The following is a 15116-nucleotide window of genomic DNA, read 5'->3' as shown; positions in this document are numbered from 1 at the left end:
TAGAGATGGCAACAATAAAATTTACAATGGTGGGGAGGGATGGTCAACTTATTTTTTTCTCCCAGGATTCCTAGAAATGATGACTTCATCAAGAGGGCAACGTTTATATGAATACAATTAAGTGGCTGCAGCTGGAGGTGTCCCCTCATCACAGCCCCAATGAACCACGGGGTTAGTCTACACTGAGCACAGGTGTAGAGCTGTAGGGCTTGAATTTACCTCTACTCTGTTTTGGGGAGCTCATGACTGTCTGGAAACCAAATACTAATCTCAGAGACTAAATCTTCCATCAAAACTGTTATATAAGTTGTTTACACTAAACACATGATACAGAGTAATTAAGTATGGCCTTCATAGGCAACTCTGTAATGCCGACTTACACAAATCTCTGTGGCATCTGCTTCCCAACATGTCCATCACTACAGTGTCAACCTGCTGTCACTGGGGCCCTCCGTTCACAAAGAAGGCCTAACTTCAAAGTTCTAGAGTTGGATCATCTGCGATGTGACGTTTTTATTCCAACCTTTGCAGCAAATGTTCCCTGAGAGTAATTTGAACCTATTCATTTAAGATCAATCCCAAGGGACGGGCGTTGTGGCATAGTGGAATAAGCCACCACCTGTACCACTGGCATCCCCTATGGGTGCCAATTCATTTCCTGGCTGCTCTATTTCCTACTAGTTCCCTGTTAATGTGCATAGGAAAGCAGTGGAAGATGGCCCAAGTATTTGGGTCCCTGCCACCCACATGAGAGAGACCTGGATGAAGCTCCTGGGTGCTGGCTTCAGCCTGGCTCAGTCCAGTCTGCTGTGGCTGTCCGGGGAGTGAACCAACAGATGGAAGACCTTTCTCTTTCTCTGTCTCTCCCTTTCTCTGCAACTCTTTCAATTAAAATAAATTATTAAAAAAAAACAATTTCAGGAAAAAAAGGAAAATCAGACATGTCTGTAGCTTATAGTCTATTTTTTTGGATTAGTTTTTTTCTAAACAAATTACTGGTCATCTATGAAATTGTTTAGCAAAAAGTAACTTTTTCCATACTCTGAAATCAATGCTACCTGCACTTACAATGAAGTTTTTTTAATTTAAAATATTTTTCATTTATTTATTTTATTTGACAGGCAGTAAGAGCTCAAGATAGGGAGCTCTAGATGAGAGCTGAGAGAGGAGAGAGAGAGAGAGACCTTCCTTATGCTGGCTCATGCCTGAAATACCTGCAATAGCCAGGGATGAGCCAGATAGAACTCAATTCAGAACTCCCATGTGGGTGGTGGAGGCCCAACTACTTGAGCCATCACCTGCTGCTTTCCAGGGTGCACATTAGCAGGAAACTGGAATGAACCAGGAATTGAACCCAGGCACTCTGATATGGGATGCAGGCATCCCAAGCGATATCTAAACTACTACACCAAATACCTGCCCCTATAAATATTTTTCCAGTATGTGTCCATTGTATGAAACACTAAAAAAATCTAAAAGGAAAGCAGTGATCACCTACATGCCCGCCCCACAGAGGTAACTATTGTTGTTTTGTTTGTTTGTTTGTTTGTTTGTTTTGACAGGCAGAGTGGACAGTGAGAGAGAGAGAGAGACAGAGCTCACCCTCCAATGGCTGCCACGGCCAGCATGCTGCGGCCTGCGAACCACGCTGATCCGATGGCAGGAGCCAGGTGCTTCTCCTGGTCTCCCATGGGGTGCAGGGCCATCCTCCACTGCACTCCCTGGCCACAGCAGAGAGCTGGCCTGGAAGAGGGGCAACCAGGACAGAATCCGGCGCCCCGACCGGGACTAGAACCCGGTGTGTCAGCGCCACAAGGTGGAGGATTAGCCTAGTGAGCTGCGGCGCCAGCCCCAGAGGTAACTATTGTTACAGTCAAACCCACTCTCTTCCAGTACTTTTTCCTGTATGCATAGATGCACAACATTGATTGCAGGCCGGTAAATCTTGTAATGATCTTTGACCAAAAACAATAAAATCTAAGATTTAAAAATAGAAGATAAAGTTGTGCCTTCCAAACCTATCACCATCTGAATTTAGGTTTGGTAACTTTAGGATGTCTTTTTTGGTTTCGAGGTCATTTAGAAAACTTCCTGTTCATCAGCATCACTTACATTCTGGAGTTATCTTTTCAGATACTAAGGAGACAAAGATAGACCAAAACTCCTGTTGAAGTCTGTCCTTGATTTTGAGTCTTTGGCAGAAGAAAAAAAGTAATTAAATGTCCCATTCATTCCACGTTGTCTGGTGTTATTGAAATACATAAGCCCACGAGGCCGGCGCCGTGGCTCACTAGGCTAATCCTCCGCCTGTGGCGCCGGCACACCGGGTTCTAGTCCCGGTGGGGCGCCAGATTCTGTCCCGGTTGCCCCTCTTCCAGGCCAGCTCTCTGCTCTGGCCCGGGAGTGCAGTGGAGGATGGCCCAGGTGCTTGGGCCCTGCACCCCATGGGAGACCAGGAGAAGCACCTGGCTCCTGCCTTCGGCTCAGTGCGGTACGCCGGCCGCAGCGCGCCAGCAGTGGCGGCCATTGGAGGGTGAACCAACAGTAAAAAGGAAGACCTTTCTCTCTGCCTCTCTCTCTCATTATCCACTCTGCCTGTCGAAAAAAAAAAAAAAGAAATACATAAGCCTGGGAACACGTTGGGGCACAGCAGGTTAAGCCAGCTTCTGTGATGCCAGCATTCCATATGAGTCCCAGCTGCTCTACTTCGGATCCAGCTCCCTACTGAAGCACCTGGAAGGCAGTGGAAGACGGCCTAAGTGCCTGTGCCCCTGCCACTTATGTTAGAGACCCACATGTAGTTCCAGGCTCCCAGTCTCAGTATGACCCAGCTCTGGCTGTTGGGCACCATTTAGGGGGTGACCCAGTGGATAGACCACCTGCCTCTTGCTTTCTCTGTAACTCTGCATTTTAAATAAATAAAATAAATCTTTTTTTAAATTCATAGGCCTTTGAAATCTAAAAATGCTCCTTATCATAATTAATAATGACTCCCCTAAATCACTCATGTAGAGGAAATACATGTTCAGAGTACTCACAGATGACGACCTTTCATGGATTCACCAGAGTTTTCGAACCATAGTCCTTGAAGACCAGACACGTGCGTCAGCTCAGGCAGCTGCAGGAGGCAGCAGTAGCAAATGAAGGAAACTGGGCTGGATGAGGATCGATCTGGGACCTCATCAATGCCACCACCTTCTAGACAAAGGTCAGTGTAATTACACTGCTTTACGTAAAGGGGCCTATGAACACCTAGAATAACAGAATGGATAAACCACATGGTGATATTTTCTTTAGAAAAGAACTCTTTCCCAGAGACTTGCTTTATTTTTTTTTTTATCTTTTATTTAATGAATATAAATTTCCAAAGTACGACTCATGGGTTACAATGGCTTCCCCCCCCATACCGTCCCTCCCACCCACAACCCTCCCCTTTCCCACTCCCTCTCCCCTTCCATTCACATCAAGATTCATTTTCGATTATCTTAATATACAGAAGATCAGCTTAGTATACCTTAAGTAAGGATTTCAACAGTTTGCTCCCACACAGAAACATAAAGTGAAAAATAATAGATGATTTTTTTAAATGATGATGAAATCAGATCAGACCTATTGTCATGTTTAATCCCAGTGAGAGTCAAGTTGGGAATTGATAATTTCTTTTTTTTTTTTTTTTTACAGAAGATCAGTTTAGTGTACATTAAGTAAAGATTTCAATCGTTTGCACCCCCATAGAAACACAAAGTGAAATATACTGTTTGAGTACTCGTTATAGCATTAAGCCTCAGTGTACAGCACATTAAGGACAGAGATCCTACATGAGGAGTAAGTGCACAGTGACTCCTGTTGTTGACTTTACCAATTGACACTCCTGTTTATGGCATCAGTAATCTCCCTATGCACCAGTCATGAGTTTCCAAGGCTATGGAAGCCCCTTGAGTTCTCTGACTCTTATCTTGTTTAGACAAGGTCATAGTCAAAGTGGAGGTTCTCTCCTCCCTTCAGAGAAAGGCACCTCCCTCTTTGAAGACCTGTTCTTTCCACTGGGATCTCACTCACAGAGATCTTTTTGCCAGAATGTCTTGGCTTTCCATGCCTGAAATACTCTCATGGGCTTTTCAGCCAGATCCGAGTGCCTTTAGGGCTGATTCTGAGGCCAGAGTGCTATTTAGGACATCCGCCCTTCTATGAGTCTGCTGAGTATCTCACTTCCCATGTTGGATCACTCTCCCCTTTATTTATTCTATCGGTTAGTGCTTGCTTTAAATAACAGGCTCCCAGGGCCGGCTTTGTAGCACAGCTGGTTAAGCTGCCATCTGCATTCTGTATGGATGCCAGCTGGAGTCCTGGCTGCTCCACTTCCAATGCAGCTCCCTGCTAATGCACCTGGGTAAGCAACAGAAGATGGTCTGTATGCTTAGGGCCCTGTCACCTATGTGGGAGATCAGGATGGAGTTCCAGGCTCCTGGCTTCAGCTTCAGTCAGCCCTGGTTGTGCAGTGAACTGGCATATGGAAGATTCTCTCTCTCTCTCTCTCTCATTCTCTCTCTCTGTCTCTCATGCTATCTTTCAAATAAATAAACAAAACAAATCTTAAAACAACAACAAGCTCCCTCTGCAGACTTAAACCAGTGGTCGACTTTATTGAAATGCACTTTATGGGAACTGGCTCCCAGGAGTCTTGTATACAAAAACTTCCTGTTTTGCTGCGGAATCTTTTAAATATTTCTGTTTGACACATTTAACACAATATGTACTTACCAAAGTTTCATTTTAATTAGAGGGAAAATAACTGTCAGTTAAGAGAGGCAAGTTCCATTAGCTTTCTACCTCAAGGCCTTTTTCATCCTGTGTGGAATATAAAATGGTATTTTTAAAGGCATAAAACATGGAAATGCTGTATACTTTCAAAATAGTTGTGAAATGCCTGCACCCAGGAATTTCAGGTCTCAAGTTCACTAATTTTTTTTAATTTATTTTTATTTGCAAGTCAGAATTACAAAAAGAGTGAAGGAGAGGAAGAGAGAGAGAAAGAGAGAGGTCTTCCATTCGTTGGTTCATTCCCCTATTGGCCGCAAGGGCCAGAGCTGCGCCCATCAGAAGCCAGGAGCTTCTTCCGGGTATCCCACGCGGGTGCAGGGGCCCAAGGACTCAAGCCATCTTCTACCGCTTTCCCAGGCTGAGAATCCCGCAAAGAGCTGGATTGGAAGTGGAGCAGCTGGTACTCGAACCGGCGCCCGTATGAGATGCCAGCACTGCAGGCGGCAGCTTTACCCACTACGCCACAGCGCTGGCCCCTCAAGTTTACTATTAACACAAGCTTCACAAAACTCATGCGAGGTAAAGTGTTCAATTCCTAGGCACAAAAATCCTTTTATAAAAACTTACTTATTTGCAAGGCAGAGTTACAGAGTTACAAAGAGAGCAGCAGAGATCTCCCATCTGCTGGTTTACTCCCCAAATGAACGCAACAGCCAGAGCTGGACCAGGCCGAAGCCAGGAGCCTGGAACTCCACCCTGGTCTCCCTTGTGGGTGGCAGCGGCCAAAGTACTGGACCATCTTCTGCTGCTTTCCCAGCCATAAGAAGTAAAGCAGCTGGGACTCCAATCAGTGCAGGAGGCCCAGCGGGCGGTTAACCCATTGTACCAGAACGCAGGCCCCTATTGGTTTTAATAATGAATTACTTTAATTCTTTATGTAATTTTATAGGCACAAAATAAGGCATGAAGGGTTACATAATTTGCCAGGCCCAGTACAAAACGAAAACGAAGGGGCCCTTGTTTAAGCAGAACTTCAGGAGGCCAAAGCAGAGACACTGCACAGGTCGAGAACCAGGAGGGCCAGGAGCGGCGCTCCAGCCAGAGGGTCTGCACATCCCCGGCCCCACCCCATAGCGTGCTGGGGGCCGGATGGATGTTGGCCTCTCAGCACAGCCACGGGTCACCCCCAAGTCACTGGGACACAGAACCATAAACCAGAACAGTTTTCTTTCCCTTTATTTAAAAAACACGGGCTTTACGACGAGTTGCCTTACAGAAGCGGCACATGGTTGGCAAAGTGCTGGGGCCCCGGGCCTGGGAGCTGCAGGGGCCCCGTCCCTGTCGCCCTCAGGGCACTTCTCCCCAGGGACGCCGGTCGCCATCGCCCGTGGAAACCCTGAGAGAGATGTTGCCTTGCTGGAGACCTTTCCCCGGCTTCCGCCCGCCCAGAGCGGCACCTCGGGCTCACCTGGGCCCTTAGCTCCCCACGCAGGTCCCCAGCGCGTCCCTGCCAGCCTGCAGGCCGGCCGCCCGGCCCCTGCGCGCCCGGCTGCCTTCCCGCGGGCCTCGGCCTCGCTGTCCGCTCTGGGGGACAGCACCAGGACCCAGGACCCGGGCGGCAGGGTCCGGCCTCGAGGTGGCGCAGCGCCCCCGCCGCCCGGGTGCAGCCCGCGTCCCCCGCGCCCCGAGCCCCGCTCCCCGCTGCGGGCGGGAGCCGAGCCGCCGCCCCTGGAACGGCGGAAGCCCCGCGGCCTGAGCGTGCGCAGCGCCCCCCGCGGCCGCGCCCGGCCCGCGCGCCCCCTCCCCCGCCGCCGGCGGTGTCCGCGCCCGCCCCTGATTTCCTCCGCGCGGTGGCGGCGGTGGCGGCGGCGGCGGCGGCGCCTCGTGAGCACGGTTATTTATTTATTTCCGGGCCCCGGAGCGCTTATAATGGAGCCGCTGTCAGCACAGCCTCCCGCCGCCACCGCCGCCGCCGTCCCTCCTCTTTTTTTTCCCGGCAGATCTTTGTTGTGTGGGAGGGCAGCAGGGATGGACTTGAGCTTGCGGATCGCTTGCTAGAGCAGCCGCGCTCGGAGAGGGCGCCGCCGCCGCCGCCGCCGCCGCCGCCGCCCGAGGCCCCGCCGGACGCGGCCTCCGTGCACTCGCGCCCTGCTCGCCGCTCGCCCCTCGCCTCGCGCACAGTCCCCTCGCGGCAGCAGATGTGTGTGGGGCCAGCCCACGGCGAGGACTATGGTGAAATTCCCGGCGCTCACGCACTATTGGCCCCTGATCCGGTTCCTGGTGCCCCTGGGCATCACCAACATCGCCATCGACTTCGGGGAGCAGGTAAGCCCCGGGCGCGCCGCCCCGCGCCGGAGCCGGAGCCCCAGAGCCGGCGCCGGACGCGCTCCGCCTCGGCCTCCGCCGCCGGGCGCCGGGGGAGGGGGCGGAGGGGAGTCACCTGCTCCGAGTCCCTTTTCATCCAGGAGCGCCGGGTGGCCTTGGCAGCGTGTCTGGAGCGACTTTTCCCTCACCCCAGTCCCTTCCTTCCCCCCCCCAAGATTCCGCAGACTTTCCCAGCTCGCGCTGGAAAATGTTCAGCAGACCGGCTGGTGGGGAAGTTCGCCTATAGACGGATTCCCAGTGCACGGGAGTCTTATGTAATTTACAATTATGTAAACCGCAGGTCTGTGACCCAAACGTTGTTCCTGGGAGCTCCAGTGCTGGGTTTCTCTTTCCCCGGGGCGATGGTGATGGGGAGCTTTCGTAGTATCTTGTAGCCGAGTTGATTTCCCAGGTAGTTCTCATGAGATGTGTTTTGCAGCTAAAGTCAGCCAGTCTTGGGGGTGCCCCACGTGTGTCCTGATGAGCCCACCCCTGGTCATGTCTAGTTCGGGTTGCCTTCCCTCCCTATCTCCTTGAGCCCCCGAAGAAGGGGAGCAATGTGCGTGTGCGTGTGAGAGAGAGAGAGAGAGGTGCAGCCTCCCTGTCCTTGTTTCTTTTTCGCGTTTTCTCCATGTGGCGTCATTGCAAAGGCGATGCTGCAGGCTCTCCGGTGGTGGCGGTGGCCCCCTGGCACTGGTACCCTGCACTCTGCCTCTAGGGACCGTTTGTTGCTGGGCCTCCGGCGGGATGCGGTTGCACTCCAAGGCCCAGGAGAGGATTTGGGTATGGGAGCTGCTTATTTTCACAAGTCTAACATAAATCTACTTTTTGCAAAGCGGTGCATTGCTCCTCTCTGCTGTGCTTCAAAGCAGTTGGCGTAAAATGCGGTATTCATTACGAGTTTTTACGGAGGAGTTCTAGGCAGATGGACACAGGCAGGTCCTGCCACCGCGTGGGCAGGTGCGTTCCGCCTCCCTGGGAGTAAATGATGACTCATATGTCAGAAATTTACGAATCCTCAGGTGGAGAGGTGACACGGGAAGGCAAAGGTAAACGCAGCGTCTGGTTCTCATGCTTTGGAGCTGATTCAGAAACGCAAAATGAAAAAGTCTTGGCTTTTAAGTCTCTGACTTGTCAGGAACAAAGGGGTAATAAAATCTCTTGAAATATTTCTTAGATGAGCTTTATTTTGTTATAAACATCACAGTTTTGTGGTTTCTTTATAAACCATGGAAAGAACTTTTAAAATGGAAATCCAGCTACATTCAAGATTCCACCGCAAGTCCAATAAGCTGCATGTATTCCACTATGCAAAGGGATTACCTGCGAATGGTCCCAGAGCTATTAGTGTGTGTGTGGGTGGAGGGGGTGATAGGAAGCCCTGGTCTACCCACAGCCCCCTGATACTCTGCATGAATGGTGTCTGTTGGATACAAAATTCTGTCATTTTATCGCTCACTCAGGAAACCCATTCTTGCAAAACTAGCAACTGTTATTATCTCCTTTAAAAAAATGTTAGTGGTGGTAGTCTTTTGAGAGGGAAGGATGGAAATAAATTCTATGCAGAGAAGGGGGAAATGATATGGAATAGAATGAATAGAATAGAATGACCTGCTTTTTTTTTTTAAGATTTATTTTATTTATTTGAAAGAGTTACAGAGAGAGATAGAGCCAGAGAGAGGTCTTCCATTCTCTGGTTCACTCCCCAAATGACTGCAACAACCAGAGCTGAGCTGATCTGAAGCCAGGAGCCAGGAGCTTCCTCCAGGTCTCCCATGTGGGTGCAGGAACCCAAGGACTTGAGCCATCTTCCACTGCTTTCCCAGGCCACAGCAGAGAGCTGGATCGGAAGTGGAGCAGCCGGGACTCGAACTGGCACCCATATGGGATGCCAGCACTGCAGGCAGCGGCTTTAACCCACTGTGCCACAGCGCCGGCCCCAATGACCTGCTTTTAAAAAACATGAGCATCATAGAAAGAATGGGAATTATTGTAAAAACTAATATGTAGGATCCTATAGGTAGGTAAAACACTTTCTGATGATTGTATATATGGAGTTATCATTTTGTCTGCATTCTTACAGATTGAAAAATAAAAGTGTACATCGCTTGCATTCATTAGTCACCTAGTAGATGCGTGCAGTGTCCGAGCACAGGTTGCATATGAGGAAAGAATGAGAGGCCTAGCGATGGTAAGTCGTTCGCCCAGGATCACAAGTGGCACAGCCAAGGCTCGCCCCATCACCACCGGCTTCGTCCAATCAAGCTTATGTGCTGAGATCTGCCCAGGAGTTCTTAGAAACACAGGAATAAGTTCTGTCTTTTCTGATTCTCAGCCTGGGTTCAAATGTGATATTCACTATCCTATATTGAATTCTATAGACTCAGCAGATATGGGACAATCATAAGAAGGGCTCCAGGGAAAAAGGTGACCAAGAAGTTCTTAGGAGAAGAGCTGATTTGCCCAGGTAATTAAACCAACATCGGATCTTAATTTAACAAATGGGCAGAGCCCCTGATCAAGAGGAGAAAGAAAAGATAAGAGACAGCTGATGCCTCACAGGGACAGTATTTGGAAATCCTTTAGGCTTTATCATTGCAACAATACTGATTGCTGATGAAAGAAAGTGTCCTGAGATGTGTTTTAAACTGTTCATTTCCTTCACTTGTCTGCAAGTGTCTTTGTCATCTCACCGTGCTCACCTGTTGTTTCTGTTTAAAGCTGAACTTGGTACAAAGTCCCTGATTGCCTTAAAAGCCACATTTACTTTGTTTAAGGGTCTTGATGAGTCTTAAAATGTTAAAGACAGCTTTGGCAAGGAGACTGTGAAAAAGAGAAGAACATTGCTGTTGTTCTCGCTGAAGAAGAAATGTGTTGTGCCTGGTGCTAGCCAGTGCCCTCTGTCGCCCTCAGGTGATAACAGGATATTTCCTAGTGTCCTGGATGATTCACTGACTTAGGTTGGGTCCAGTCTGGTAATTCAGGGACCTGCAGTGTTTATCTCTGATGGGAAAGTTTAAAAGTGTGAGTAGGAGTGTTAAAAAATTTCCCAGACTCCCCATTTCTATTTTAGGAGAGCCTTTTCTAGTTCAGTAAACCCAGATGTGGGCCTCTACAGTGTAAGAGGGTCTGGAATTTTAATATCACAAAATGTGAAAAAAATGAGAATCCCAGGAAAAGAGCTTAATAAATGTTCTTGTTTACCAAGTAGAGACATGCACCTTCTTCCTCCCAAAATCAACCAAACCCAAATTTTCCACCAGAAGAGGAGTTACGGGAATAGAAAAGGGTGGATGTGCTTGGTGGCACTGAGGGAACTCTCTTTAAGGTCCTTCCTACTGGGAAGGGACTCCCCATCCAGGGCCACTGAGCTGGGAAGACAGCTCCCCAGGCCGCGCTGGCTTTGAATAATCAGTGTTTGTCATGTCCCACTTTCCAGAGTACTTAAAAATAGAAATGCAAAGGCTAAATTTCTAAGTAAATGTAGGGGAAACTCCCCCCACCAGTCTATTCTATAGCAATAGAATAAGCTTCAAAATTATTATTGTTTTTTTCCACTTATGAATTATTTGAAATTGTACATTTTTAAGATGAGTATATGTGTAGTGTGTGAACTATAATATATATAATGTGGTATGAATGTATATATGAAATGTTTCACAGAATAGGGAAACATTTTCCCCACGTCATTTAAAAGTATTTGAGCATGATTATAAATGGCAACCCTAAATTTGATTATATGAGCATATGGCAGTTCCTGTTGCTGCGTGTCACCCTATTGTTTAAACACTGAAGTATTTTGTTTGGTTTTTGCAATGGAGAATTTCAGTGGGCATCTTTGTGTGGTGAGTAGATAATGTGCTTTCTCCAGCTGCCTTAGGCTTTCTGCCTGGTGGACTTTGGTGCCTATTTCAGTTTGCCATTCATACACAGAATATGAGGTCACACCGTGTCAGTGTCCATATTTAGTCAAGGACACTGTGACCTCCTTGGTCCAGTTGATCCTCCTGTGCCTACTGTTTCCCAGTTGTCTTGAGACCACATGCCCACTTAGAGTACGTCTCTTGGGTGCTTAGGTAAGCAGGTTGTTTTGAGAACCGCAGAGGCTGATCTACTGCTTGTTGGCTTATTCAGTGAGGTGGTTTGGTGGCCAGCTTAAACACCACCTGTCCATAATGCTTCCTTCCAGGCACGTCTTTCATACCTCGAGACAATAACTATGTCACTTTCTAGTAATAGCACAAATTCTTTAAAAGTCATCTTAACATGTACAGTGTGATATTGCTTACAGTACATAGCACTTTTTTATTATTTTTCACATTTTCATTTATTTGAGAGGTAGAGAGAAAGAGATCTTCCTACTGCTAGTTCACTGCACAGATGCTCACAACAGCCACAGCTTAGTCAGGCTGAAGCCAGGAGCCAGGAATCTGTACTTGAGCCATCATCTCCTGCCCTCCCAGGATGCACACCGGCTGGAAGCTGAGGAGAAGCTATAGTGGGACTTGATCCTGGGTATTGTGATACGTATACACAGGCATCTCAAGCAAGAGGGTTGACCGTTCATACTGCAACGCCTGCCCCATTGCACCTTTGAGATGGAACAAGCCCAGTTTTACGTTAGTGGTAGGGAATTTGGTCTCCATGTCTTTCCATGTCTTCTCAGGTTTGAGATGATGGGTGGGTTATGTTTGGGTGAGAAGAAAGACCCTGGATGGAGAATCAATCCTCCATTGGCCTTGTAAACCCTGGCCTAACATATCAGACTGACCTGGGTGATGCCTACAGTTACCAAATAATAAATGTGTTTCTGAGCCTGTGTAACTCTATTATTTACTGTGAAAATGCAACAGAGAAAACAACACTTTTCTGTAGAATTATCTGGGTCTGAGCTACCCATAAGACTGAATGTGTTTGACAATTGAAGATTATGATTTTTTAATTTGAAAGGGAGAATTAGAGAGAGAGATCTTCCATCTGCTGGTGCACTCCCCAATTGACTGCAACAGCCAGGGCCGGGCCAGGTGGAAGCCAGGAGCCTGGAATTCCATCCAGGTCTCCCAGGTGGATAGCAGGAGCCAAGTACTGGGTCCATCTTCCACTGGTTTCCCAGGCACATTAGCAACAAACAAAACATCATGAAACATTTGGGGGGTGGGGGAGGACTTGTGAATGTCTATCATGGTGCTATGCAATCATGTGACATTGAAAATACTTAAGAGAGTTTGGCACTGAGCAATGGGAACTGACTTTGTCCGGTCCTGATCTTGCAGAACCACCAGGCATATGGGCTTCTTGAGACCCATAGATGTGTGATACAGTTTTAAAGAGTTGTGTGTGGGCACGTCTGGCACAGCAGTTAACATGCTGCTTAGGACACCCACATCCCATACTGGAGTGCCTCGTTTCAAGTCCCAGCTTCTCTCCCTGTTTCAGCTTCCTGCTATTGTGTATCCTGGGAGGCAGTGCTGATGGCTCAAGTACTTGGGTCCCTGCTATCCATCAGGGAGATGTGGACTAAGTTACCAACTACTGGACTTGACCTGGTCCAACCTGAGATGTTGTAGGCAGCTGGGGAGTAAACCAGCAGATGGGAGATCTCCATCTTTCTGCCTTTCAAATGAAAATTAATTTGAAAAAGCCTTTTAGGTCATGCATCTGCTTTTATAATTTTTCTGCTAACCATTTGCCAGCCAGTATTCTCTTTGTGTTGCACAGAATGCCTTACAAATTCAGTAATAGTAACAAAAGTACAGTGAAAACAACCATTCATACCTTGAGTTCATGCTTTCTAGTTTGCTGCTTTGAATCTGCTCTGCACCCAGGAAGTGGAAATATATTAGAATTCCAGCAAAAATTAGGGAGAAACAATTTGGGGGGCCTCCTTTGGGAGGAGCATGTATAATTTGTGATGCTTATTTTCCCCTGCTAATTTGTTTCTGACCTGGAGAGATTCTGGAGTGAGTGTCAGTGAAGTGACCTTGGAATGAAAGGAGGGAAGCATTGCCCTATTTGACACAGCCCTTGCCCTCAAATTGCTTAGATCCTCATTAAGAAAACACACACACAACACCTCTGCAATCAAAGCAGCACAGAGTGAAATGTCTAATTGGACAACACAGTTTAATAGACGGATGCCGGAGTGTGCAGCAGTTGCAGTGGAGCGGTGAGTCTGTGGCCACGGAGCAGGGCCACAGCATCGTGTTTGCCTTAGTTCTTATCTGGATGTGGTAGCTCCAGCCTCTTCTCTGTAAATGTCCTTGTCATCTGAGTGGCCAGCACTAGTCCACAAAGGTGAAGGCAGAGTCGCATTTAGGTAAACTAGCAGGGTTCATATCAAGTGGTGCAAGCCAGGTTTGTTCCTTTGTTTTTGCGTTTTGCATGACTTTGGGATCCTTCAGTTCCTAGCCCAGCCACCAAACACCATGTCCCGATGCTTAGAATAACAAAGATGACATTTAAGAGTTATCCCGTCAACTACTAGGCTCGTGCATCACAGCTCACTGTTTCTCCTCCATGAGAGATCTTCAGAATGTTCATGGAAAAATGCATACTACAAAAAAACTGTGTATGGATTTCAAAAAAATGTTTGCACCAGAATAATCTTATCATTGGATTCCATTTCTGCAGACTTTTGAAGTACCCCTTTATGGCTACCTCTTCATAGCAAAAATGCTTTTAAAGTCCATCCTGGGAAGGGAAATGTCTTGATTTTTTTTGTCAGAGCAAAGGAGGTATTTGTTCCTCTGAATAAAGAGTTATCTAAACAGCCTGTACCTCTGGGTAAATAAATAACACAGTGTCCCAGGGACAAATTGGGCAGCTTTAATTCTAGCTGGAGGGCTGCATTTTGCTTTGAGATAGTCATAGCTCCTAGCTGGGTTGGTTTGTGTGTGCATGTAAAATTTTATCTTTTGTCCCTTTTATGTGATAGGCAGAGAGACAGAGGCAGAGAGAGAGAGATCCTCCACTCACAGGTTCACTCCCCAAATGCGTGCAACAGTCAGGGCTGGGCCACGCTACAGCCAGGAGCCCAGAATCCAATCTGAGTCTTTCCCAAGGGTGATGGTTGGGGACCAAAGCACTTGAGCTATCACCTGCTGCCTCCTGGGCTGCACATTAGCGGGAAATTGGAATGGCAAGCAGAGCTGAGCCTGGAATCAGACCCTCCAGTGTGAGATGTGGTCCTCTGAAGGGGCAACTTAAGCTGCTGCACCCACCTGGGTGCTGCCTTGATTTTTAAGAGTATTTCCATAGGACCAATTTGGTGAAGCTTTTGGTAACTGGGATGCCTTTGACACTGTGGGAGGATTGCTTTTCTGTATGGAGGTCACAGAGGTAAAAGATTTTTTTTTTTTTCAGTAAGAATCTGCAGTCTTCTCACCAACATGAGCTGACGTCACCATTTCCCAGCTTTGGGGAGCCCAAGATGGGGTGTGTGTATGTGTGTGTCTGTGTGTGGCTCCTTATCCTGGAACGTTGGGGAGGTACCGCCCATGTCCCCTTGTCATCAGTCTCTGCCATCTGCTGAGAGGTATGGCTCGTGGTGAGGACTTTGGATGCAAGATTGGGAGGAAATTCAAAGAAAGAGCAGGAATCCTTGGGTAGGACGTGTTCAGGGTGACTCAGGACATTCAAGTGGAATGAGATGGCTGGGAAGCAGAATGTCTGCTTCAAGGGAGGACGTTGAACCCAGAGCAAGGAAGGCAAACGTCACCTTGTAATTATAATCTTCTGAGCCCATGAGAAGCGAAGATAACGAATTCGACAGTGACTGATAAGGGAATAGTTTTGTGTGGAAGCTTCCAGGTTCCATCATCTTTGAGCATTTTGCTGGCAGAGCTGCTACTCCAGGTTATTGTCTTCAACCAGAATTATAGTGAGCCCATAGCAGTGGCTGAGCTTTTCAGAATCCCTCCTTCACTTTGTAAAATAGATCATTAGGTTAACCAAATACTGAATCCTTGGCTGTCATTTCCTTTTCTTTTTCT

General features: G+C 47.7%; 1 protein-coding gene across 1 annotated transcript in view; it reads left to right on the top strand.

Annotated features, from left to right (window-relative positions):
* The first annotated feature begins 6394 nt into the window (after positions 1-6394).
* ANKH (ANKH inorganic pyrophosphate transport regulator) overlaps positions 6395-15116 on the top strand; it is a 144514-nt gene continuing 135792 nt past the window's right edge. Inside the window, exon 1 of the mRNA XM_002713969.6 lies at positions 6395-7086. Coding sequence (XP_002714015.3) covers positions 6991-7086 — 96 coding nt within the window. The 5' untranslated portion in view covers positions 6395-6990. The remainder of the gene's footprint in view (positions 7087-15116) is intronic.

The sequence above is a fragment of the Oryctolagus cuniculus genome, chromosome 14, assembly GCF_051225735.1.
Source record: "Oryctolagus cuniculus isolate XC-2025 breed Fujian yellow rabbit chromosome 14, ASM5122573v1, whole genome shotgun sequence".
Classification (NCBI taxonomy): Eukaryota; Metazoa; Chordata; class Mammalia; order Lagomorpha; family Leporidae; genus Oryctolagus; species Oryctolagus cuniculus.
Note: the sequence above shows the minus strand (reverse complement) of the source record. Positions and strands in the feature narration are given on the sequence as shown.